General features: G+C 37.4%; 1 protein-coding gene across 2 annotated transcripts; it reads left to right on the plus strand.

Moving 5' to 3' along the window:
* Nucleotides 1-608: 608 nt before the first annotated feature.
* Nucleotides 609-24,754, plus strand: LOC106964127 (hexokinase-1). Of its 2 annotated transcripts, XM_015059420.1 has the most exons (19): nt 609-1,189; nt 4,728-4,890; nt 8,921-9,069; nt 11,389-11,508; nt 12,019-12,114; nt 12,195-12,294; nt 13,125-13,308; nt 13,394-13,549; nt 14,284-14,517; nt 15,208-15,512; nt 16,478-16,626; nt 16,838-16,957; nt 17,967-18,062; nt 18,576-18,587; nt 19,744-19,843; nt 21,198-21,381; nt 21,826-21,981; nt 22,914-23,147; nt 24,210-24,754. In XM_015059420.1, the coding sequence occupies exons 1-19, from the start codon at nt 1,127-1,129 to the stop codon at nt 24,358-24,360; spliced, it is 2,772 nt and encodes a 923-aa protein (XP_014914906.1). In that variant the 5' UTR covers nt 609-1,126; the 3' UTR covers nt 24,361-24,754. The 2 variants fall into 2 exon arrangements, with proteins under 2 accessions (XP_014914906.1, XP_014914907.1); XM_015059421.1 differs by lacking the exon at nt 18,576-18,587 and having other exon boundaries at nt 611-1,189.
* Nucleotides 24,755-26,642: the final 1,888 nt, after the last annotated feature.

The following is a 26,642-nucleotide window of genomic DNA, read 5'->3' on the forward strand; positions in this document are numbered from 1 at the left end:
TGCAGACCAGGTGAGGGCATTTATTGAATTTCTTATGATAAAACTTTTGATTTATTGTCATGATGAATTCAAATCAATGATGATCGAGAAATGCCCAAATTGTCTGTATTCTGGGAATTATTTTTTACCATTTTCTCCGGTTTGTTCAATGAGAGTATTAATAAATATCAATAAGATTGAAAATATGATTTTGCACCTAAAAATGAACTAAAGTATAACAAAAATGAAACTACTGCTATAATAAAACCATATTTAACTAGTAGTAACAAATAAAAACTAGCAAAAACTTGAAAAAATTGTTAAAACTAACTGAGTTAGACAAACAAAAAGTCACAATGAAATTAAACTAAGCTACTGAAACACGATGCAGAACCAGTTGATATAGTTTAATCATCAGGAAAGACCTGCAGCCTCTTGCTTGGCTGCTGAGCTGCTGTGTGCTGCAGAGTTAAGACATCAAAACTATAAATCTGCATGTCGGGAATGTGCGGGAAATGTTTCTGAAGTGATGCTCTGCAGCTGATGCTGAGTGAGCCGCAGTCAGAGAAATGATGACAACACGCTGTGGTCCTGCCCCTCTGCACGTAGCAACACGAGAGCGCGGCCGGTGGCTTATCATACAGATGCAGCTCCCTTCTTCAGCCAGCGCTCGCCCTCCTCCTCTCTCATATTCTCACACACTCCCTCCTCTTGTCTGCCCCTCTACTCTCCTTCAGATTCCTCACCCAGCCAATCAGCAGGCTTAGTGGGGGCAGGGCGTAGCAGAAAGACCATTCCAGTGCAGAGCTGTATCATCTCCCTAGAGCTAACCGGGAGCTAGCAACTGAGAGGGGAGAGGCAGAGTAAAACCTAGCCTGTGTGTGTGTGTGTGTTTGTTTGCGTGTGTGTGTGAGAGAGATAGAGAGAGAGGCGGTGAGTGCTGCGTGTCGCAGACTAGCAGGCACGGCTACCGGACCTTTTTCCTTTTAACCTTGCCTTGCCCAGCTGCTCAGCTCAGGCCTGCTGCTTCTTTCAGTCCAGGTTGGACGGATCAGTGAGGGGGGGAGAGGAGTAAACTTGCCAAGGCCTCCTTCTTTCACAGGCTCTACTCTGAGAAGCACACGGCAGCTGACAGCTCCTGGGCAGGATGATAGCGGCTCAGCTTCTGGCCTACTACTTCACCGAGCTGAAGGATGATCAGCTCAAGAAGGTAAGCAGCAGAACGTTAAACCAGGAGATAATGCTGGAGGCTCCTGTGCCGTGACAGCTGCAGGTGATGGTTACCACCAGCGGCATGTTGGGAATCGGCTTCTGGGGGCCGATCACGTTGGGAGAGGAGGATGTAGCTTGTCACAGCTACAAGTGGGGAAGGTCACGATGAGGTGGTGAGTCAGGGGTTGGACCGTTTCCTGGGTTTCCGATGGATTATTGGTGTTTGACATCGATGTCCTTGAGCTGAGCTGTGGTCAGGGACGGTGTCTGCAGCACGTCGCCACCGTCAGAGGGTTTCACAGCACCGGTTGCCATGGCGTCCAGAGAAGACCGACACCGGCTGGAAGGTTGTTGTAAAAAGTCATGCGAACTCCATCTTGCTTTGGTTTTACTCACCCATTGTGTTCTCCATTGTTACTCATCAGGTCTGAAAAGAAAACATAAATCTATTAGAACATTGAAACTCAAATTCAAATACACAAAATCTTAAAGTATTTTTATTCTAGTTTTTCGTGCAAATATCCAACTTGCTAGTAACTTTTCAGGAAGAAATAGGAGCTACCTTTATATGGATGAAAAACTACTTTTCCCATAGTATAAGTTAAAATGTCTTGTTCCACTGGTAGATTATTTCACTTATAGCTTGCACTTTTTCATCAATATTAATGAATTATTGAATTATTGAAACAAGCTCCTATATTGTGGTAAAAAGTTACTTGTAAGTTAGTTTTTTCTAACTTACTAAGATCGTCACACAGACAGTCAACCTCAGATGCCTTGCTTCTTCATTCGACCTAGTCGACTTGCCACAACTAATAAAATGATGATGATTTCTACTCTGTATCAGAAAATAAAAAATGTCCAGCCAGTTTGTGACCAGTAGGACGATCAGTGATCCAGAGCACACCAGTAAGTAGGGCTGGACAGTAAATATATGTCACAATAAGACAGATAGATAACAAATACATTTTCGATATATGGAATATTCACCGAACTACAATCCAGAAACGCACAGCATTCTGGGAGATGTAGGCTGAGGAAAGACTTGGTAACACTTTATTTGACAGGGTGTGCATAAGATCGACATGACACTGTCATGAACATGAAGGAGTCCTTATGTATGTCTATGTCTGTTGTCATGAAGTGTCATTCTGTAAATAATGTTGCTTTAAAAGTTGCTTTAAAAGTGCCAACTTTAAATTATTTTGTAAATAATGACACTTAAATGCAAAGTTGGCACTTTTAATGGACTTTTAATGCAACTTTTAAAGCAACTTGCACTAAAAGTGTCATTATTTACCAAATGACACTTCATGACAACAGTCATAGACATTCATAAGGACTCTTTGATGTTCATAACAGGTATTATGTCATGTCAGTGTTATGCACACCCCGTCAAATAGAGACCAAAGACTTTATCAGTCAACCTCTAAGGAAGGCTGGTCCATCTACAGTAATTATTTGAGGAATTTGAATTAATATGAGTTACAACAACATTTAATTTTCCTCTGGGATCAATAAAGTATTTCTGAATTTGAATCAACTAACTCACTCCCTCTTTGGTTACCTAGCAACTCACACATTCTTTGGTTACCTAGCAACAACCTGTTGAGGAACTGGCACAGTAGCGGTTTAAGTTTCGCCACTGTGCCTCATAACTGCTGAAAAATGATTTAAAAAACCGGTATGGAGTAACAACTGTGGATAAAACAGGAATGGTCACGCCACCCGATAAGCAATATTTCAGATCTAAAAAAAAAAACAACTAATCAATAATTATTGGCATCGATTGATATAAACCTGATATATATATTTTTAGCCATATCGTCCAGCCCTACCAGAAAGTCCACCTGTGAAAAGCTGAAAAACAAAATGAAGGCTCTGGACTGACCTACTAAACTGAGATGCTGTGACCTTAAACAACCCATTCATGCTTTATCTGCTAAAATTTCTCCACAGACATGTAAAGATTCATTGCCAGGTATTTCAACAGCTTGATGGCAGTTGGCAATTCATTCAGTCACATTATGGTCAGAATGGTTTGGATAGTTATTTTACCTGAGGAAAAATAAAATATAATCAATACTGAAACACAGTTTTTTTGTATTTACTTATCTATATCTGATTTTAACATGTTTGATCATCTGAAATATTTAAGAGGGTGGAAATATTTTTCATTGCACTATAGCTGGTTAAATACATAACCAGCTATAGTGCATTGATTGATGTCATGAAGGACACTATCATGTTATGACATGATAATTATGTTGCACAAACATAGTAATATGTTGCATAAATGTAATAATTTCTTTCAGATGGTGCAATATGCAGTATGAGTTTTAGGAAGAAGTTTATTTGGGATATTTGATGACAAATGAATGGCTAAAAATATGGATAGCTATTGTTGCTATTCCTACATGGTAGGAGTCAACATGGCACAGGAAATTAGGTCCAGGATTTACATAATCACCTCACATCAACCGCCTCTTTAGTCTTTGTTCAACACTACTGGATTCAAGAAAGTGTAGCAAAAGTCTGAATTACCACATATCCATTTTGAATCCATTTAACATGGTGAAACTAATGTTTCCCATTACTCTCCAGCTGGTCAGTTAGATAGGCCACCATATCTAGAGGACTGGATTGATTTTTCCTTCTGTGCAATCTCATTTTGCTTAGGATCCTACTCTGAATGCACATACTATTTATAATGATTTAATCCACAATGCACAGCAACATTAGCATCTTTCCGCCAAGCATGAAGCAAAACCTGACCAACTCTTGTAAATTAGCCATTGTGCATCATTATGCATGCACTGTCATGAAACTATCGCCAACGGCATCACTGCATGAAATCATCATGTTTATGCAATATAATAAACAATATATTACAATGTTTGTACAGTATAATTATGACGTTATAACGTGATCTTAATCAAAATGTTATTTTTCTCTGTGACTGCAATAAGCTTCCAACCCTATTAAAATGTAATAAAAGGTTGTACAAGTCCTGCACTGCAAAAACATAAAATCTTACCAAGTATTTTTGGTTTAGTTTCTAGTGCAAATAGCTCAGTAAACTTGAAATAAGACAAAACTAACTTACAAGCAAGTTTTTAGCAAGACATAGACGCATGTTTAAAGTAAATAATTCCTTTATATTGATGAAAAAGTACCAGTTCCATTGGGAGTTTATTTAACTTGATATTTTCCCGATGCTATAGGTTAATTTATCTGCCAATAGAACAAATACTTCTCAATCAATATAAAGGAATTATTTACTTAAAATAAGCCTCTATATCTTGCTGAAAAGTTAGTTTGTCTTATTTCAAGTGTACTAAGAAATTTGCAGTAAAAACTAGAGCAAAATTACTTGGTAAGATTTTCTGTTTCTGCAGTGAGATAGCTGCCTGCTCTGCATGTCATTGTTTATCTCCAATAGCTTAGACTTTGGCATTGGTATCCCAGCTGAATCGATCCTTTTATGTGACTGATTAACCTTCCCTTATGCCCATCTTTGTGTGTCTGTTCTCCAGATTGATAAGTACCTTTACTCCATGCGTTTCTCTGACGAGACGCTGAGGGACATCATGGGCCGTTTCCGTAGGGACATGGAGAACGGACTCGGCCGTGACACGAACCCCACAGCGACGGTGAAGATGCTGCCCACCTTCGTTCGGTCCATCCCTGATGGATCAGGTAGGGCGTGAATGCAGGTTTCACCAACTCACACTGAAGACTTTTTAAGATCATCATGAATGAAATTTAAGGCCTGCATCACAACAGAAAAGTAAAAAAGAAACGGCCTTAACCTCCGTAGCGCCAAGATTTTTTGCACAGAATGAAAGCAGCATCGTATGGGTTAGCAACAGAAATCGGAGGCGAACGTCTTCCAGCAATCTGGCGATAAATTTGCCCTTAAACCATGATAGATGCAGAAAAGCATCTCTCCACAATATTTTTCTCCAAAATGGAGAGGGGATGAAAACCAGCCAGAAAAGGCTAGCTAGTTTTTCTAGCTAGAAAGAGAAAAACCTCTATCCATTTCCACTGCAGGAGCCAAACCAAAAGCTCCTGCTAAAGTAGCTTCTAATATACTTTTTCTAGCTAGCATTGGCTTATTAGCAGCTAGTTACCAATAGCCTCAACCGCTCCGAGTCACATAATGCAATGAATAAGCCACTCAAATGTGACTCAATCGACTGACAGAAAAGACCCACTAGAAAAAAAAATACATACAATATTCTAGATTAAATAGTTCTTTCAGCACAAAATTTAAGGCCTTTTTAAATTAATTTAAAAACATTTAAGGCATTTTTTTAGATATACAAATTTAAGACTTTTTTTTAAGTATAACCAGAAAAAACAAAAAAAACAAAAAACAATTTTACTACACCACATACATTGTGACATTTGATGCATCGTCGTTCTCTTTACAAAAATGTGCCGATGCATTGAAATATTAAAGCAGTGTCCTGTGAGGTAAACCTGTCTGTGTTCTGGATTTGCTCTGGATTAAATTATGATGGTTTTGTCTGTGAGGCCAGTTTGGAAAACCTAATCATTTCCTGGACTTATTACAGAAAATACAACTTTAATAAATAAAAACTAGGACAGAGCTGAATGACTTATGAGCTTCGTATAAACCGTAAGACATGGTGGAGGTTTATGACTGTAGGTGCTACAATTAGCCTTTGATGGTCAAAAGCTTATTGCTCAGTAGTGATATATTGATCACTTATGAGAAAAAATTTGGAAATTCAGGAGAGCAAATGAACTGTTCTTTCTACAAGAACAAAACATTGGTGGTTCAAATCCTAGTTGGAACGATCCCCAACAACCTCAGTATACACTTTGGATTAGTTTCCTGTTCTTTTGTTAAAGCAAAGTCTCCAGATTTTTGGTAGTTTCATTTTGATCTAAAACAAATGTATTTCAAGATAAGAACTAGTTAAAGCTGCAGTATGCAACTTTTACAAAAAATATGTTTTTTACATATTTGTTAAAACTGTCACCATCTTGTGACAGTTTAATATGAGACAGATATTCAATCACCTCCACCTCCTCTGCTATGACCGTCTGAAGAAATGCACCACCCCCATCCCAAAACAGCCAATCAGAGCCAGGAGGAGTGTCTTAGCGCTGTCAGTCAATCTTGTGTACATGCTGCTAAATGTGCTAATGGCAGAGAAACAACTCACAGTTACAGGAAAAACATTTATTCACCATGATCGGTGGCCATGCTAACTAGCCTTAGCGTTCACAACAGGATCTGCTGATGGGGAAAAGCGGGGACAAGGGTTAGTGGCGCACGTGGGCATGATTGACAGCAATAAGAAGAGAATTAATTTGTTTGTACTAATGGTAGGTGAACCTCATCACCAAGAAAACTATTGGAAACACAGCCTTCTGCAATAAATACACATTTACAGTCCCATCTAACACAGCAAACATCTCAGATGATTCAGATAAGTCTTAGGATGAAGTGCTGTGACCGTAAAAGACCAAAGTCATGCCTTCTGGTGTCAACTTGACTGGTCAAGTTTGGAGGAAGAGAACTACTGAGTATGACCTAGGGAACAAAATCCCCACAGTCATGTATGGAGGGGGAAGCATAATGCTTCAGGGCTGGTTTCATGCTAAGAGTTCCTTACTTAATCTCAGTAATGGGCCAGTGGATGGGGCTATTTGAGATCTGGAGCCAAGACCTTGCTACCTCTGCCAGAACAACAAGGAGGGACTATGGAAATGTCTCCCACTATGACAAAAACTCAAAGCTTCAAGTTGCCAAGCAGCAGAAAAGAAGCCTAGGAGAATTTCTATGAAGAGAAGAAGATTGCCCAAATCTACTGTGTGATGAGTGCCAAACAGAGAATGTCTTAGCACTTTGGTCGCCAATAACTACCTATTTCACTCAATGACACAGAAATCATCTTTGATCTAATGTCGGTTTTCTTTCTGGAGTTTCTAAATATTCAGTTTCAGTTAAATGGAACTACCACAAAAACTGGATGCCTAACAGAACAAACCAATTAAATGGGATTTAATACCTACGTCTCTCACTATAAATGAGCAAGAGATATAAATAAAACCATCGCGACTCAAGTGAAGCCGGGTCATGTGGGCTGAGCTTCTTTAGGCACAGTGGCGCTGATGGGGGTTTGGGATACTGGAAGAAGCTGCAGAAAGAGTGGAAAATGGGACCTAGAAGTGGCTTTTTATGCCTATAGTCTTACAGAAATAATATTTTGACCCCCTGTTTTGATGTTCAGGATAACTGGAGGTTGACAAAGTACAAGAAAAGTGCTATAGCTAGGAGAAGCTGGAAAGCCAGAAGTTTCAGATTACAAAAATTAACTGAATTTTCCACAAAGTAGGAATTTTGATTTGAAAAACTTCTATCTTTATAATCAGTTACAAACACAGTAACATAAAGTCTGGTGGTGAAAGTGTTCAGTGCCTGAATGCATGTAATACTTAGAAATTCATTGGTCTGGTATCCGGGTACAACGACTGGCAAGTTCCAACCAGAACAGGGTCAAGTTGGGTTCAACTCAATTTCTGGATGCTTGTGCTAACTTAAAAAAGGTAAATACAGGAAAGCAAACATAACTTTTCCCATTGTCAGAGTGTGAGCCCTGTTTGCCAAAGCTAAAGATACAAAGGCAGTACATCTATTCTTACCGGCACCAGAACCCAGAGATAAGTGTCTATAAAAAGAAAACCACCTGACTTCCTCTTGGACTGGGGAGCATTTCCTTTGGTTTTCCTTAATAAAATACAAATTATTTATATATGGATATAAGAGTGACATACACGTCTGATTTAGTTGAGCAATGGCACAGCCTGACTCCAGGGTTCACACGTTATAAATAGCCCCTAGTTTCAACATCAGAGAACCAAGGGAACACAGAAAGGGTAAAGTTCAAGGCATGATGAGAGTTAAAAAAAGATTAATAGATAAGCAATGATAGGATCGATAGTTACAGTGTCAGAGACTGTATATTTCTGAGTTAATACCAAGAAATAAAGCTGAATTCTGCTTGGATCAGAAGCTGTTTGTGAAAACATACAAAAAATGTCTAACTAGCAACAGAACAGGTTCAAAATTACAAACTGGTCTTTAGCTGAAGTATTAAATCTACCCTAATTTTACTCCGCTTCTCTCTCACACCAATACAGTTATATTTTATATAATTATATTGACTATATTGATAATTTTTTTAATTTATTATTATCAAAGCCCTACAACAAAATTTTACAGTTGAATACTGAAGTCTATCGAGCAAAATAAGATAATTACTTTTGCTCATGTGTCATGTTTTATATTGAGCAGGTCATTTGAAAGTAAACAATTACAATCCTAATAAAACCGTACATTTATAGAGATGTATATTTGATTAGTCACCATTTAGTGCAGTCATAACTATACAGAGTTGGTGTATTTCATAGAAACCAGGAGCACAAAAGTCTCATCATATCCAATGTAACAATGTGGTAAAGTTTTAAACACAAATAAAGGATTCAGAGTTTTGTTTGGCTTGATTTTCTTCCCCCAAGCACTGAAGTTTAAACAGGGGTTATGCATCATGACAGTCAAAAGCAACTGAATTTGTCTAAGCTTCCTAAACTGAACCAGATTTTTGTTTTCGGAATAAACTATTTAAAGTATGGCCGAATAATTCTGGTAATAAATCTCTAACATTTCATTATGTTCTCAATTTGACAGAAAAGGGAGACTTCATAGCTCTTGATCTTGGTGGGTCAAACTTTCGGATCTTGCGTGTCAAAGTGACACAGGACAAGAAGCAGCCGGTTCAGATGGAGAGCCAGGTCTACGACACTCCTGATGACATCATCCATGGGAGTGGGACACAGGTAAATGAAGCAGTCAGCTGCTTTTAAGCCAAATCTGAACCCTTTTCCTTTTTCTATTGACCCTTTGCAACTACGTCTGGAGGCGACATGTTGGACGTCGGAAGTGAGGCACAGAGCGACTGAAATTGTTTTCCAAAGTTGTTTTTATCAGTTTATTCATGGCTTCTTCTTGTTTTTTGTTTTTTTTGGCTTCTTCTTGTTCGAGTGGAGCTAATTTGTCTGTGACGTAACACACCTGGTTGGGGCTCATAGACGGCGGGATTTACAGAAGTTTGAAACAGCTAGCTTAGAAACCGACCCGTACCGCCTCCCTCCTGACGTGTTGATCAAATTACCGACTTTGTCTGAATTCACACCACGTGATTTATATCAGTCATAAGCAGCGTTTCACCTTACATTGGAGCAGCCTTAAAAACGTCCAAAACACGAGATGCTAACCGTCATGCTAGGCTACATGACTGTGCGCAACTGTCTCCATGGTTACTAATGGTTAGACTATCTTCTCCATAATGCAATATTTGATACCTTTCTAATCATACTTACTTATAAATTATGTGAATGTTAATCTTCTTGCCTTGTACAAAGTGTTCGCTGCAAATCCGCGTTTACACCGAGGGCTGACGGTCGTTATGATCAGCAGCTGCTATCCATCACCACCGTATCTTCTTTCATTAAAAGTTATAAAACAAAATGTCAAGTTTGATTGCACCCATGTCTGCTTGTCCAGCCGACCGCGCAGCATCCTATGACCATTTTTAAAGTAAAATCAAATAAATAGAAGCGATAATAGGTTACAGATGTCTGTTTTCAGACTATCTTTAAAAGGAGCGCATTGTCTTTTGTTTTTTTAGAAGCGCATTGGTCGTTTTAGAGCGTGACGTCACGTGCAAAAGGTTAACGCGAACACTAGACTCTAAGCCTCCCGACATCAAAAAGATCTCCCGTTCAAATCTTAACTATGCATAACTTTCTAGATTCTAAATTATTTTTTTTGTCAGAATGCCATTCTGGGTAACTACAACCAACACAAACGCAAGACTAGTGCTAGTGGGGAAAACAGCTCATAGTCTTTTACTAAAAATAAGAGAAATCCACACAACCATTAAAATCTGACGCTACTCCAATGTTGTTTACATTTTGTGAAGAAGGAAGTTGCGCTCAATGTTCCTCCAAAGTTTTCATTTCATTTCCTTCACTAGTTGTTAGTGCAGCGCCACCACCGGAGAGGAACTGAACAGGTTTTCAATTAGTTTGAATCGTTTGACAGTGCAGTATGAAAGCAAACTGCCCCAGATTAAAATGAAACAAATGTTGCAATTTTAGTCCCTAATCAAATCCAGTCTACTGGACCATCAGGTGTAAAAAAAAAATGCATAAAGTCGATCAACTAAGGAAATCTATTAAAACCTTTCTTGGACTGAGTAATGTGCATGATGAGATCAGTAGGTGGGCAGTTCCACCAGGTGTTTCCTAATTGCTGCTGTTTTTGTTGGTGGAATAACTTGATACATAACTTAAAAAAAAAAAAAAAAGGAACATGATACCGCCCCTTTAAAACTACAGACCTTTGGATTATGGTGCCATGTCAAGCTTGTCAGCTCAAAATGCGACAAATGTTGCAATTTCAGTCCCCAATCGAACCCAGTCTACTGAGCTATCAGGAATGAAAACACCCTTAATCAGTACATATTGTACAAGCCATGGGATGCATTGTTATTTATCTCTACTAGAATCTTTCTTGTACAGAACGTATTTACATATCAGGAGATGGTGAAGGTCAGTTTTTATGATCATCTCTGTGCTGCTGTGAGCATTAGGAGGGGAGAGTTTCAGTTCTGCTGAACAACACCGGGCTTATAGAGACAACAGCTGCTGCTCAGGTTGTAACACAATAATCAAAACATGGCCGACTGGCAGCAGCAGCAGCAGTGTGGTCGCCCAAAGGCCCGACTTAGAACAAGACAAATTTAGTTAATGAAATGCTGCAGACAGCTGGCGAGAAGTGTAACGTGACCCATGAACGAACAAGTTTGTTCAAATGTATATCCATCGTGTGGTGTTATTGTAAACGTCTTTCTTATTTGAGTAACTTGAGATTTTAACAATGTATTATGTTTTTAATTTCTTTTCAGTTTAACAATGAAAGCAAAGCCCAGATTGCACAAACTGGTTTTCTTAATGTGGGATCAAGGCTTTATGAAATAGTTATGAAACTTGTATATAGCTCTGACTATGCGACAATAATTATCTTACAAATATGCGATTATGATGCTTTTTCTGAATAATTTGCATTGTAAAAATCTTTTTGTGTGTCTGCAGCTCTTTGACCATGTCGCTGAGTGCCTGGGTGATTTTATAGAGAAACAAAAAATTAAAGATAAAAGACTCCCTGTGGGATTTACGTTCTCCTTCCCCTGTGTCCAATCCAAACTGGATGAGGTAATCACTTTACTGGATTATGATGTGCATGGCTGTGAAGAAGTATTTGGTCCCCAACGCATTTAATCTGTTTTATATTTTTTTTAATCACATTTTTATGTTTCAACTCAAACTAATTTAATGTCAGACAAAGATAACCAGAGAAAATGTAAAAAATAATCTCACTTATTAAAGGAAAAAAATATATCAAACCAACTTGAAAAAAAAAAATAGAAAGCTCAATTAATCAATAAATCAATTTATTACCCATCCTTACCTTGTAAAATTGTATTTTTGTCACATCAGTCCACGTAATACTTTCTCAAAAGTTTTGGGGATCATCAAGATCTATTTAACTGATTACTTGAATCATTTTTAGCATTTTTACATCAGTGAATTAAACCGTTTGATGATCTGCGGAACAAGAAGTCAAAACAAGAAGAAATTTGAAAGGGACAAATACTTTCTCATGAAATTTCATAGAGAACTTTTCTCCAGCAAACCTTTAAACCGAAAGCGTCTCTTCCGCAGGCCATCCTTGTGACTTGGACAAAGAAATTTAAGGCTAATGGTGTAGAGGGAATGGATGTTGTGAAACTTCTCAACAAGGCAATTAAGAAACGAGGGGTGAGTCTTAATTTTTCTTCATTTGAAAGCTTTATATATGAGTATAATGTATTTAAATGTATGGATCTTTGTTTTCTCAGGACTATCAAGCAGACATCATGGCAGTGGTGAACGACACAGTTGGCACCATGATGACATGTGGATTTGACGATCAGCGTTGTGAAGTGGGAATCATTATAGGTGAAAATTAAGAGTTGAGATGATTTTTTTTTATTAATTAATTCGTTGTAAAGAGACAAATGTCGATGCAACAAATGTTAAAAACTCAATATCAGATCCTGAATGTGATCTCATTTCAATTGCTGATAACAGCTTTCTCCCAGTGAATAGTCAGTGTAAATTGGTATCAAAGTTGTGTAACTCCATCTAGAGACTGAGCTGCCCAAAGCCCCATGCTTTACAGTAAAGTTAGCAGGCCTGTCACGGAAACAAATTTTACTGGACGATAAATTACTGCGACATTAATTATCGCAATAATTATCCCAGTAATTATTGCGATAAATTATTACATAGTCACCTTAATAAAGTAATAGCATAAGCCATTTTTTTGTTAAAAGCGATATTAGTAAAAGAAAAAAAGAAAAAATCCTTTAATCTTTTTTGCCAAAAGATGATTTAGGCAAAACCAAATCGCTTTTGGCCAAAAAAAAAAAATGACATAAGCCATTATTTTAGAAAGGTGACAATATTGTTGTTTTGAGTCTATTTTCAAGTAATACATTGACTTTAATTTGGCAAAGAACACCTAACTCTGGAACTGGAAGACATTTTAAGCATCTAAAATAAAACCACAACAATAAAACGAATAAAAAAACATACAGACAACTTGAAACCATAAATAAAATGTATTGTGATGTCTTTGTAAACAAAATTACAACCATCAAAATGTAAATTTTTTAGCTCATTTCAATTTATTATGCAATTAACGGATTAATTGATTGTTGTGACAGGCTTAAGAATGAGGGCAAATGTGTTCAAATAAAACATTGGTTTACTCTGCATGTTTTCAGGAACGGGGACAAACGCCTGCTACATGGAGGAACTGCGTCACATTGACCTGGTGGAAGGCGACGAAGGCCGGATGTGCATTAACACCGAATGGGGGGCGTTTGGGGATAACGGCTCCTTGGAAGACATTCGTACAGAATTTGATCGAGAGATTGACAGAGGTTCCCTCAACCCAGGAAAGCAATTGTAAGTTAAAGTGCAAATCAATTTGAAAATGCATTTTGTCAAGTGAAGCTTGTCTAAAAGTTGAAGTATTTCTCTCTGTGACGAGGTTTGAGAAGATGGCCAGTGGAATGTACATGGGAGAGCTGGTTCGACTCATCCTGGTGAAGATGGCCAAGGAGGGGCTCCTGTTTGAGGGAAGAATCACTCCTGAGCTTCTGACCAAAGGAAAGATCGAAACAAAGCATGTTTCTGCCATAGAGAAGTGAGTGCAGAGAATGGCATGTGTTATGATGTGGAAGATAAGGACACATTTTGGGATTCACTGCAGGAGTTACAGTTAAGGGACTTCATTTTTTAAGGAGTATTAAACCTAAAGACTTGAATCATAATGTTAAAGGGGACCTATAGTGCTTTCCTGAACAGGTTAGGATAGCTGTATGGGCTATAGAAAACATGTTCATTACTTTTCCCCCCACAAAATCATTTGTGAATAATGAGATTTTAGTCTGCTCAGTTCTGCCTATTTTGAGCTCAATTTTTTTTAGGACCTCTTGTCACTTTGAATCCAAATAATCTGCTGCTGGCCACGCCCCCTAACTCAATGGTTATACTTGCTACAGAAAATGGTCACAAAAAGATGCACAATTATACAACCATACATCTTTGAAAAGCATTAGCAGAGACTCCTACACAACCAACATGAATGCACAAGCAGTTTCTAGATGGAAAGTCAACCACAAAAAACTTGTCTTTTCCAGCAGCCATTGTACAACCAGCTGAATAAACATGCGGGAGCTCTGCTGGGGTTGCTAGGTGATGGGTGGAGCTCCACTGGGGTTGCTAGGTTGTTTTTAGAAGCAGTGGAAACCTAAGTACAAAAAAAATAAATAATAGGTCCCTTTTAAGATGAGTTTAGTATATCTATTTTAAACAGAAAACTGACTAGTTCTCCAGCTTTCTCTTGAGGTATTCATCGAGGTAAAAATGTCGTTTTAGGACTAAAGAAGGACTGAAGAAATGTATGGAGATCCTGACCAGACTTGGTGTGGAACCATCAGATGAAGATTGCCTGGCCGTCAGGCATGTATGCACCATTGTGTCCTTCCGCTCTGCAAATCTGATTTCTGCAACTCTGGGAGCTATCCTCTCACGCCTAAAGGACAACAAAGGAGTTGCACGCCTTCGCACGACTGTGGGAATCGATGGTTCTCTCTACAAAATGCACCCTCAGTGAGTATTTAAGACAACGGGAACTCAAGAAGAACTTAACGACAGAACCTCATTCAGTTATAAATATGAAGAAACCTATCTGTCAATGTTTCTAGTTGTATGTTTCTTTAAAGAGGGGGTATTAGGTAATTTCCAGGCATATACTGGCATTTTAAAGAACTATAAAGTGACTTTATCTTTAGTTATGAAAATGTTGCATATATCAAAAACAACTTAAATGACATTTGACTTGACAAAATGTCATTTAAATGAAATTGGTCTCTGTCTCTTTAAGAAGCTCCTACTTTTTCTGATACTCCGCCTTCACCACATGTTTACAGCAATGATCCTCCATGAGACTTAAGTTGTATGATGAGCTATGCAGACTTGCAGTTCACCAGGTGTTTGCTAATTGCTGCTACTACTAGTCTGAAGGAGCTCTGTGAGGGAGGACTGATGTTTCAGGCGAAGCTTTGGGTAAACAGGTGGGGCATAGCAGGCGTTTTGGCACCCCCAAATGTCTGCAACAGGAGACACAATGATTTCTCAAACATGCATAAATGAGGAGTCAAAACAACACTCCAGATGTGTGTGTGGTGAAGGAATAACATTATAACAGGATGTATAGGTCAAAAAAAATGATTTTTCCCTAATACTCTCCTTTAAAGACTTGCATGCTCCCTTGGTTCACATCTCTGTGTTTTTCAACAGATACGCCCGGCGCTTGCACAAGACCGTACGTCGTTTGGTTCCAGACTCTGATGTCCGTTTCCTGCTGTCTGAAAGTGGGAGTGGCAAAGGTGCTGCCATGGTGACAGCAGTGGCCTACCGTTTGACCGACCAGGCGCGCCAGATTCAGGAGACTTTGGCAGAGTTCAGGCTGAGCAAAGGTCAACTGCTGGAGGTGAAGAAACGCATGAGAATGGAAATCGAAAGAGGCCTGAAGAAGGACACCCACAAGGAGGCGACAGTCAAAATGCTGCCTACATTTGTTCGGAGTACACCAGATGGAACAGGTGACTGAAAGCATGAATCTCATTCAAACATAAACTATAAACAGAGTTGCTCTTTGCATGTTGGTGTCAGAAAGGTCTGAACAACACCAAACAAGCTAACAGGGACATCAAGGGAAAGCTTCACTTTCTAGTGAGTTTCCATCACAAGGAATCAAAGGAACATCAAAAATCCTAAAAAGCAGGCTGAAATTAGTTTGATAATCACCTGCTGGATGTGTTTACTTACCAAGCTCACTGCTTTCGAATTAGCCTTTGCTTTACTTCATTTATGAGAAGGACAAGTCAGCACATATTTACAATCTGCCAATTTCCTGTTAATAAAATGATCGTATTAGAAGGTGTTGGGAGCTCCTGAGATAAAGTAAATGGCTGACATCAGTAGCTGTGTTTCCATTAACTATAAAATTATGCAAATTGAAATTACAGAAATAAATTTGCTTAATGAAAACATGCCAATTTCAAAATAACTCACCTTTTGATAAGTTTTTGTGCGAGGACGAGGTGTTTTTTCAGTCATATAAAAATACTTTTTCACATCACGAGTCACATGATCAACAGGATGTTACTACTGGCAGAAACGCAGGAGAAAACAACAGGAAGTAGTAGGAGGATGATGGTTTGTTTTTGTTTTTTGGGACAATGTGCAGCTAGCTCCACCAGAGCTCTCACAGCATCACACAGTTCATAAAACATGTTGAATATATAGCGCTTCTGTAAAATGACCGAATACAATTTAAGAAGCCAACGTCTCTTCTGACGGCTGAAATATGAATATCTGTATATAGGCGCATCAGGTACAATGTTTTTTAGAAAGCCCTTTTTTAGATTTGTCTCTCGTCAGTAGCAGGACGACAAACGGAAACTAAATCCTTGCATTTAGTTTATAATGCAACCAAAAGCCAAGAAGTTGACTGAATAGATTCTGCTGGCTTTCAGGTTAACAAATACTTGTTTTATTTTTTCAGAAAATGGAGATTTTCTAGCTCTGGACCTTGGAGGAACAAACTTCCGTGTACTTTTGGTTAAGATTCGCAGTGGGAAGAAGCGCACAGTAGAAATGCATAACAAAATCTACGCCATTCCCATAGAAGTCATGCAGGGCACAGGAGAGGAGGTAATGTTAATGTTTCACTCCGTAGAATTAGATCACTTTTAAGAATAACTTCCTTTATGGAGGTTTTCTGTTTGATTGGTTTAAAAGTTTCTTTACACAGATTTATTTCAATGTTTGTGTAATAGCGTTATTTGTTATAAACGAATTTCCACAAAAACACAGTACCTACTTCTATATCCCCCGTGAATCTAACATGAGTGTCTCTGTGCAGCTTTTTGACCACATTGTGCACTGCATCTCCGACTTCCTGGACTACATGGGAATGAAAAGCGCTCGACTGCCGCTGGGTTTCACCTTCTCCTTCCCCTGTCACCAGACCAGCCTGGATGCAGTGCGTTCTACGTTACTCCTTTAACGCAGTTAAATGTTGCTTTTGAAGAAAAAATAAATAAATAAATATATATATATATATATATATATATATATATATATATATATATATATGCTTCCAACTGCTAGCTATGTATACATAGACTAAATACAGGCTTCTTGTTTACCTTCATTCTTTTAATTTATATTAGTGGTGTCCAAACGTTCTACCTTATCGGCCAAAACTGTCAATTGAGGGCCACAAAATATTATTTTAAAATCTTTCAGTAAAACAAAAAGAAAAACCTAACACAAAGTCTGATATTCATATAAATTATTATTATTATTATTAGTAGTAGTATTATATATTTTTTATTTTTACTTTATTTATTTACTTATTTTTAAGTTTTATTGTGTGATACGTTGGACAAACAAAATTCCTGCCCTTTGGGGATAATTACTACTATTATTATTAGAAGAGGAATTGTGAATTATTGTGCAACTGGTTGCCTTGTTAAAAAAAACAAAAAACAAAACTAAAAGTATATTTTAAATGTTGACAGTTTTTCTATTATCTTTGGGTTTTTCATGTTTGTTCTCAGCAACAAGATATGGGTCGCTCATTCTTCACAAACTTTATTGAGTGGAGTTTCCTAAAAGAATAGGTCAAAATCTGCTCTCCAGTAAAAGTCACTGAATGGTTCTGGTTCTGCTTACTGTGAAATGTAATTAAATGGCTACTTCCATATTTAGGAAACTTTATTTTGTATCTTTTTTTGAAAGGCAGTGAAAAATTTTTAACTGCATAATCGTCCAAACTTGAAGTGGAAAAACAAATCTGTCATTTCTGTGTTGCATTCAAGGACCAGACAAAATCACTCACAGGGCCAAAAACTGTGATTTATATGGACAAAATCTCAAGTGTTACAACTTTTATCACACCTAGTATAATTATAGTTAAATTTTGCATTCCTACGCTCTCTGCATCCATTATATGAGAAGTTTTCCAATCAGCATTGTGTTTTCCTCAGGGTATCCTGGTAACCTGGACAAAAGGCTTCAAGGCAACAGACTGTGAAGGTGAAGATGTTGTGGAGCTTCTCCGAGAAGCAATCAAAAGAAAAGAGGTAATTATAAACATGAAACAACATTCCTCTGCAAAGGCCGACTAGATGGAAAATGTGTGGGTTGAAAGTCTGTGACAAAGCAGACAATATGTACAGAAATAGTTAAGAAAGGCTAAAGAAAGAATGAAGAACATTTCTAAAGATCACTTTAAAAGGTAGAAATAATTTACCCTGAAAGTAGGAAGTAAATAGTCCTATATTTTTGATTATCAATAATGTTGTATGTTCACATTTCATTTTCAGATATCTCCATATAAGCTTTCAATTTTTGTTAATTATAATGGCACCAACTCACATCAACCAGCATCATCTCAAGCTACTTTTCAGAGCAAACATGTTCAACTCATATCCAAAGATGTAATTCTCCAATTTAATTAATAATCTGAGTACAAAACTCAAGCTGTGGTCGTAGTAAAAGCCCTAGTTGTACTTGAGTACATTGTTTGGGTTCTCTGCCCACCTGTGTATTTGTTACAGATGATAAAGTTTATAAACTGATTTCGCTCTCTTTAGCTTGAAGACCCAGTAAGTATAAACTGAGAGTAAATCCCTGTCCGACAGGTAAAGCAGGACTGGACTGAAGCTGTGTGTGGTGATGGTTGTGAAAGCATGTGTTGACAGCTGATGGCGGCAGAGCTTCAGGATGTGGCAGCTCTCAGGAAAAGCTTGCATCATTTATTGTCAGCTTGTCCCAAAATGTAAATAACATGCATTGTTCTCGGTGTGTTCTCAGGCTGATTACTTATCAGAAAGTAATCAGCCCTCATATTAATTCTCTTGTCAACAGATTTCCATTTAGCATTGTTCTATTAAAAACGCAGACTAACATTGCTTTCAAATAGTGTGAACAACCACAGTAATTAAGTTAAAAAAAAAACAAGCTAATGAGGATTGATTTTTGAGTTGCATTATCTGCTATGATGTAGAGGTGGAAACACCACCACAGTCTTTACAGCAAAGTTGAAATATAAGGTTCAGTAACACAGTAATATGATGGCATCAGAATAAAATCCACAAAACAAATCTTTGCTGTTACATATTAATTAATTTACTGGGTTTTAACAAGGTGCATGGCAACTAGTAAGGTTTTGTGATAACAGTGACAGCATATATGAAGTCAGAAGTTTGCATTTACTAGATTCACTTAAGAATAAGATATCAAATGACTTAATGTTAATAAGCTACCAGTTGATTGTGTAACGTCTAGTTCACAGATTAACCCTGAATTAGAATAGATTCTAAGACTGAAGTAGAGTGGGTTATAAGCCTGAAGTAGAGTAGGTTATAAGCCTGAAATAATGGGTTATAAGCCTGAAGTAGAGTGGGTTATAAGCCTGAAGTAGAGTAGGTTATAAGCCTGAAATAATGGGTTATAAGCCTGAAGTAGAGTGTGTTATCTAGAGGTCGACCTGTTTCTGTTTCAATGTCTACCTTCAAACATTTGCATATTTCTGAGAAATCCAAGTCATAAATTACTGATGGTATTTAAAAAGATTTTTTTTTTTTTAGAATTATCCTGTTATTTTATCTTCCTAAAACAAACAACTGACTGAAGAGAAAATATTAAAATATGTATTCTGCATGGCTGCAGGTGAACTCCAGACTTCAGCTGACCTCTTAAGCGTTACATGAACACATTTAGCTGTACTTCAGTCTTTAACCCATCGTGCTTGTGCTGTAGGAGTTTGAGCTGGATGTGGTTGCCATAGTGAACGACACCGTGGGAACTATGATGACCTGTGCATACGAAGAGCCAACGTGTGAAGTCGGACTGATTGCAGGTGAGTGAGCCATTTACGTTTTTCTTTTTTCTTTTGGTTTCCAGATGTTTTTTATACATTTATTAAGAGAAGGTTAATCGGTAAACGATCATGAAGTATATTATTAATTTGTTTTTCCATATCTGACTTATTGTATAGAGCATGGGTGTCCAAAGCGTGGCCCGGGGACCGTTTGTGGCCCTTAGACTGATTTTGTGTGGCCTGCAGATGTAGATGGGGACTTCTAATTTGTAATCATTGTTACCAACATAGTTTTCTTACACAGAAAAATGTAAAGTACAACACAAAATATTTGTGTTTTTCTAACAAGGTTTTAAGAAAAGAGACTTTTACTGAAAAGCCAACTTTGCTGCACCCAGATCAATGTTTATTCTTTTTTAAACTTGGCTAAATGTAGCAAACATTTTGAAACAGAGTGACCCAATCCTGTTCTTATTACTGAAAATCCATTTATTCAATCAAGGTCAAAAGAAACTGAAAACTAAATGTCTTTCAATACAGCAAACGTTCAAAATTAAAGCAGTAGTAAGTAGTAAATTTATGCCAAAAATTTAATTTTTAGATTAATATCAGAAATGTTCTACAAAAAACTTGGACACTTCTGAATTTCAAATGTCAAAAATATATTTTGAAAATTTTTCTAGAAAATTTCCAAGTGTTCTAATGAATTTCTGAGATTAATCACTAAAGTTATGACTACTTTTAGTCTACAATTTTGGCCCAGATTGCTCTCTATTCCAGGTAAAGAGGTTTGAGGCAACACATATAAAAACCAAAACTAAGCCTTTGTTAGTGACACAAAAGAAAGCCAAAAGATTTCTGTATAAAGTGAATGCAAATTTCTTTATTCAATAAAATATCTTGAATAAAGATATTATTGAATAAACCAAAACTAGGAGATTTGGTTAATTTAAAAATGTTATTAGTTATGTTTAAAGCTATAAGGACATTATTGCCAATTAATTTACAAAAGTTTTTTTATCTGAAGCTCAATGACATAAACAACCGAAGGATTTCAAAAGTAAAACTGTGCAGACTACTTTAAAACAAACGTGATTTTGTATGGACTAAAATCATGGAATAATTTGGATGAAAAAAAAATGCTCCACTTTAAACCAATTCAAAATCAATACGCATTTTTTGGGTTAATATTGGGGAGAATGATATATTGTTTTAAGCTTATATTCTTAATTTAATGTCTGCGGCCATGAAAGAAATGTATTTTGTAATTATTGAGAAAAGTTTCTCATGTAGAGTAAGTGTAATAAGACAATGTGTTTCTACATTGATGATGTTAAATTGTCAAACTTATTGATTGATTGAAGCATTTTAAAGTTGCTTTGCATGCTCTCAGGCACAGGAAGTAACGCCTGCTACATGGAGGAGCTGAAGAACATTGAAATAGTGGGAGGCACTGAGGGTCGGATGTGTGTCAACATGGAGTGGGGGGCGTTTGGAGACAACGGCTGTCTGGACGACATCAGGACAAAATATGACCAGGCAGTGGACGAAAACTCACTCAACGAAGGCAAACAGAGGTCAGGAGGTCAAAGACAAACCATGGAAAGTTAACAACACTTTTAATTAGGGGTGCACTGATTTATCCGCATCTAATTGATCTGTTCCCATTTCTTTAGTTTTAGTGACCGGCAGATAATTACACCAGGTCATTTCTGCACATTTATAGTTACCAATAGTCACCCTACTGTTGCCAACTCTGCGACTTTCTTGCTATATTTAGCGACATTTCACACAAAATAAATTGGTATCGGCCAAAATCGTAATCAATAGGTCAAACTTTTTAAAGATTATTAATCTGCGATCGGCCAGAAAACTGCAATCTGTGCACCCCTACTTTTAACGAGACTTTCAGGTCAATTTTCCCGTTTAAAAAGTCTAGTTCATACTCATGATCAAAATAATCAGACAGGTGTTTGATTTCCACAATGCAGTAACCAAAATCTCTTTCTCACACCTGCCAGATATGAGAAGATGTGCAGCGGAATGTATTTGGGAGAAATCGTGCGGCAGATTTTGATTGATCTGACGAAGCGTGGCTTCCTCTTCCGAGGACAGATTTCAGAGACACTGAAGACTCGCGGCATCTTTGAGACCAAATTCCTGTCACAGATAGAGAGGTGAGTGAATCCGTCACATTTAATGCCAACAGTTTTCCACAAACTGCTCTTTCATGTAAAAACATACATATTTAAATATGCCTAACAAATTGTTGCTTGAATTTATTGTGAACATGTTGAGAGAATTCACTGGGTAAAAATTATGCCTCCTCTTTGTCAGTGGCGTTATTTATTTTATTTTTTTCCCCACCACTTTAAGTTTTTCAAAAGCAAAGAAGACCAAAAGCATCATAATAAGCAATAAATCAATTAATTGTATAATAAATTAAAACAAGGTCAATAATTTTCATTTGCATTATAAATCATTTTTATCTTTTTCTACCAAAGTCCGGATGACTGAAGTCTTCATTTTGGTGCTTTGGTCTCAACTGGCCCATTTTTTGAAGGACAATTTTGTTTATACAAACTCCATAACTAATTTTATTTGCTGTTTTGTTTATTTATTTTGTATATTTAAGATGTCTTCCAGTTCCAGTGTTAAATGTTTATTGGAATTTAAAGTTTATTGATCTTTCAGAATCTGCTCTTGCATTATTATAACATTATCACAATATTACTCGAAAATGGTGTCAAATGGTTTATTGCAATAACTTCTGGGACAATTTGTCCTTATGGCAGATCTCGCTTCTAGTGCAAATATCTTAGTACAAAACTAATTTGTACATAATGTTTCAGCAAACAATAGGAGCTTGTTTTAAGTGAATAATTCTTGGAGAAAAGTTTAACACTGGAACAGGGTTAAAATGTCCACAGAAAGCAGCATTACAGCCCAGGCTCTCTGAAAGGCAGCATTCAGTGAGACAACACATGAAAGAAAGAAAAGAGACGCTGTGGTGTACGATTACCTCTGCCTCTGGGAACAGCTGAGACGTATCCGGTGACCGCGCCGCTGTTGCGTGACCTCTGACCCTCTCCCTCTCTCTCCTCCACAGCGATCGTCTGGCGCTGCTGCAGGTCAGAGCGATCCTGCAGCAGCTGGGACTCGACAGCACCTGTGACGACAGTATTATCGTTAAGGAGGTGTGTGGAACAGTGTCCCGCCGCGCCGCTCAGATCTGCGGAGCCGGAATGGCCGCCGTGGTGGACAAGATCCGTGAGAACCGAGGACTGGACCACTTGGACATCACCGTGGGTGTGGACGGCACGCTGTACAAGCTGCACCCACAGTAAGACCCAGATTACAGTAAACAATCATCAAGATGGAGGACCAGCACAACACCAAACAGTACACTGCAAAAGCACAAAACCTTACCAAGTATTTTAAATCAATAACTCCTTAATATTAATGAAAAAGGACCCTTTCCATTGGCAGATTATTATAACCAGAGTTGGTAGTAACTAGTTATATCTACTCAGTTGTATTCACTTGAGTAACGTTTTTGAAAAAAATGTACTTTTAGGAAAATTTTTACTATGCTGTACTTTTAACTTTCACTTGAGTAACTTTGTTATGATGCATCGCTGCTTTAAAAAACGAACATGTTTTAACCAAAAATTCACAAACACAGACACACTTGCAGGTTTTATTTGACTGTCTTAAGTTTTTTATTGGAAGAAACTGATTTGGATTTTTTACCTGAATTTGTTATGTTTTGCTACTGACATGAATTATTGTCATGCTCGCCCTTAAAATATCAAAATTTCAACATGACTTTATATTGTGGTTTGTCTAATGATGTAATTTTAAACATAAAATGATTAATAATTTGCTCAGTTACTCAGTACTTAAGTAAACTTTTTACCAAATACTGTTTTACTCTAACTTGAGTAATTTCTTGGACGGCTACTTCTTAATTTTACTTGAGTAAAAATATGTTGAAGTAGTGCTTCTCTTACTTGAGTACAATTTTGGATACAAATTTTGCCCACCTCCGCTTATAAAATGGGAAAAATATCTTTTCATAAGTGAAATAATCTGGCGGTGGATATAGTAGATTACTTGATCAGTAGGTCAGTTTAAGCACAAATATTCCCTTGGCCTTCAACACCAGTTAAAATAATGATTAATTCATTTTAGTTTTTGGGTAACTGCTGCAACTGAAACCAAGTACGTCTTGATTTTTAGTCCTACTATTACTATTTTATTGGTATTTTACTACCAATTATTGTATTTTTTAAAATATAAAACTAAACTATAAGGAAATACTCAAAACCCTTACCTATGTTTACTGTGCAGGTTTTCTTTATAGTCTCAAGTTGTTTTCTCATTTGAGTTTTCTTCCTCGCAGCTTCTCTCGGATCTTCCACCAGACAGTAAAAGAACTCGCCCCTAAATGTGATGTTAACTTCCTGCTGTCGGAGGACGGCAGTGGCAAGGGAGCTGCTCTCATCACTGCCGTCGGCTGCCGCCAGAGGGAGCTAGACGCCCAGCAACACTGAGCCGCTCTGTCCCGTTTGTCCTCCACGACTTCCTGCTGATCTCTTCTCACTTGCACAGCCTGAACCCACTTCCCCCCATCGCCAGCCGTGACTCCACCTCTGCCCCACCTGCAGCCAGCGACGTGCTCCACGCATAGTTTTAAAACCGAAGATGCAGATATTTATAACTCCAGAGGCTTTATTATTTCCCTGTTTGTATATTTCCCTTCATAGAATAACTCTAAGCTCCTTAGGTGTGCAATATTTGTGTCGCTGATTTTATTTTTATATGGAGGCAAATATTTAACTGTTTATACAGCCACTTTAGATCCAAGGATGTTGCGCCATAAACTAGCAAATGTGTGCACTTTTTATATGAGAGCTACAGCGGAAGCGTTTCATGTAATTTACAAATTAAAAAATGAAGGATGAAACTTGTTTTCAACAGGTTCAAACAACAGCTTTACGAGGACTGGCTAAATTCACCGTACAAGCACAAAATCCTACCAAGTATTTTTGCTCTTCTTTCTAGGGAACAATGAAAAGGAGACAAAAGTAACATCAATCAAATTTTATTTGTATGGCACATTTCAGCAACAAGACGTTTCATAAAAACACAAAAATACAAAGTCATAGAACAAACAGTCAATAACTGAAGCATTACATTTTCTCATCGTTATTAATGTTTCATGGACTGTTAATCCAAACCAACTCTAAACAGGTTTAGTCAGGATTTAAAGGACCTCAGTGTTTCAGCTGTTTTGCAGTTTTCTGGAAGTGTGTTCCAGATTTATGGTGCATAGAAGCTGAATGCTGCTTCTTCATGTTTGGTTCTGGTTCTGATGACACAGAGCAGATCAGAACCAGAACCAAAAGACCTGGGAGGCCTGGAAGGTTGCTATGACAACAGCAGATCTTTAATGTTTTGAAGTGCTAATCCATGCAGTGGTTTATAAACTGAGAGCAGTATTTTAAAGTCTAAACTTTTAAGCAAGATATAGCAGCTTGTTTTAAGTCAATAATCCCTTAATATGGATGAAAAGTTCTGGCAGATTATTTCACTTATAAAAAAACATTTTCCATATAATAAGTGAAATAATCTCCCAGTGGAACTACTCTACTAAAACACAAAACCTTAGTATTATTGGTCTAGTTTTTAGTGCAAATATCTTGATGAACTTGAAAAAAGACAAAACTAACTTACATGTAGCTTTTTAGCAAGATATAGAGGTTTGTTTTAAGTACATAACTCTTTAATATTGGTGAAAACAATGCTTGTTCCATTGGCAGATTATTTTACTTAGAACATTTTTCCATTTTATAAGTTAATTTATCTGGCAATGGAACTAGGACTTTTTTATATACCAATATTAAGGAATCATTTACTTAAAATAAGCCCCTATATCTTGCTGAAAAATTACTTTCAAGTCAGCTTGTCTTATTTCCAGTGTGTTAAGACATCTACACCAGAAACTGGACCAAAATCACTTGGTAAGATTTTGTGTTTTTGCAGTGTACTAGTTTTTCATCAATATTAAGGAATTATTGGCTTAAAACAAGCCAATGGTTAGTAGTTTTGTGTTATAAGATATCTGCACCTGAAAGTAGAATACATGGTAGGATTTTGTGTTTTTCGCAGTTTTAGGGTCAAATGCAAGAGTCACGGCTGTTCTAATCATCGTATTTCTATGTGCAACATGCTCACATGACGTGTTTAGGCTACTAACCTGTCTGTGTAACTGTCATTGTCGCTAACATGTTTTAATTATTCCTGCTGAACCACATCACTTTCCTGAAGGGTGGATAAGGTAGAAAACGGACATTTTAGAATATGTTATTGGTATTTGTTCTTTACTTTTGCTGTTGTGATGAATCTAAATTCTATTCATCGTGTGTGCAAAGAATAAATGTCTATTGGGTCCTAACAACAGAGGATTTAAGAGCGCTTCTGTGTGTAGCTGTGGCTGAGTGTCTGTGTGTCCTACTGTGATGACCTGTAGCTTTCAGTGTTCAGAGCTCTGTGGAGATTGCATGCCTTACATCAGCCGAAACAACAGTACTGAATCCCTTTGTTTATTTTTACTGCATTTAAAGACTTGTGACCAACACACATCCACCTACACCTCATTAAATTATGTTCTCTTGTGGAGTAAATCTCGTCTTTTTCTTAAACTTTTAAACAGGTAGAGGTACAAATTTAGGACTAGGTAGTAAATGTGACATGGATTGCTACACCATGAAGCACTATTTTCTTGATAAAATTATGAAGCAATGTCAAATATCAGGAATTGGGAAGAGTACAG

This window comes from Poecilia latipinna, unplaced genomic scaffold (assembly GCF_001443285.1).
Source record: "Poecilia latipinna isolate Pla-1442-1.1 unplaced genomic scaffold, P_latipinna-1.0 Scaffold1627, whole genome shotgun sequence".
NCBI classification, from domain to species: domain Eukaryota; kingdom Metazoa; phylum Chordata; class Actinopteri; order Cyprinodontiformes; family Poeciliidae; genus Poecilia; species Poecilia latipinna.

Coding starts and splice junctions, on each gene's coding strand:
- LOC106964127 (XM_015059420.1), top strand. CDS start 1,127: ATGATAGCGGCTCAGCTTCTGGCCTACTACTTCACCGAGCTGAAGGAT. Junction 21,382..21,825: donor CTCAACGAAGGCAAACAGAG/GTCAGGAGGTCA, acceptor CACACCTGCCAG/ATATGAGAAGATGTGCAGCG. Junction 21,982..22,913: donor TTCCTGTCACAGATAGAGAG/GTGAGTGAATCC, acceptor TCTCCTCCACAG/CGATCGTCTGGCGCTGCTGC.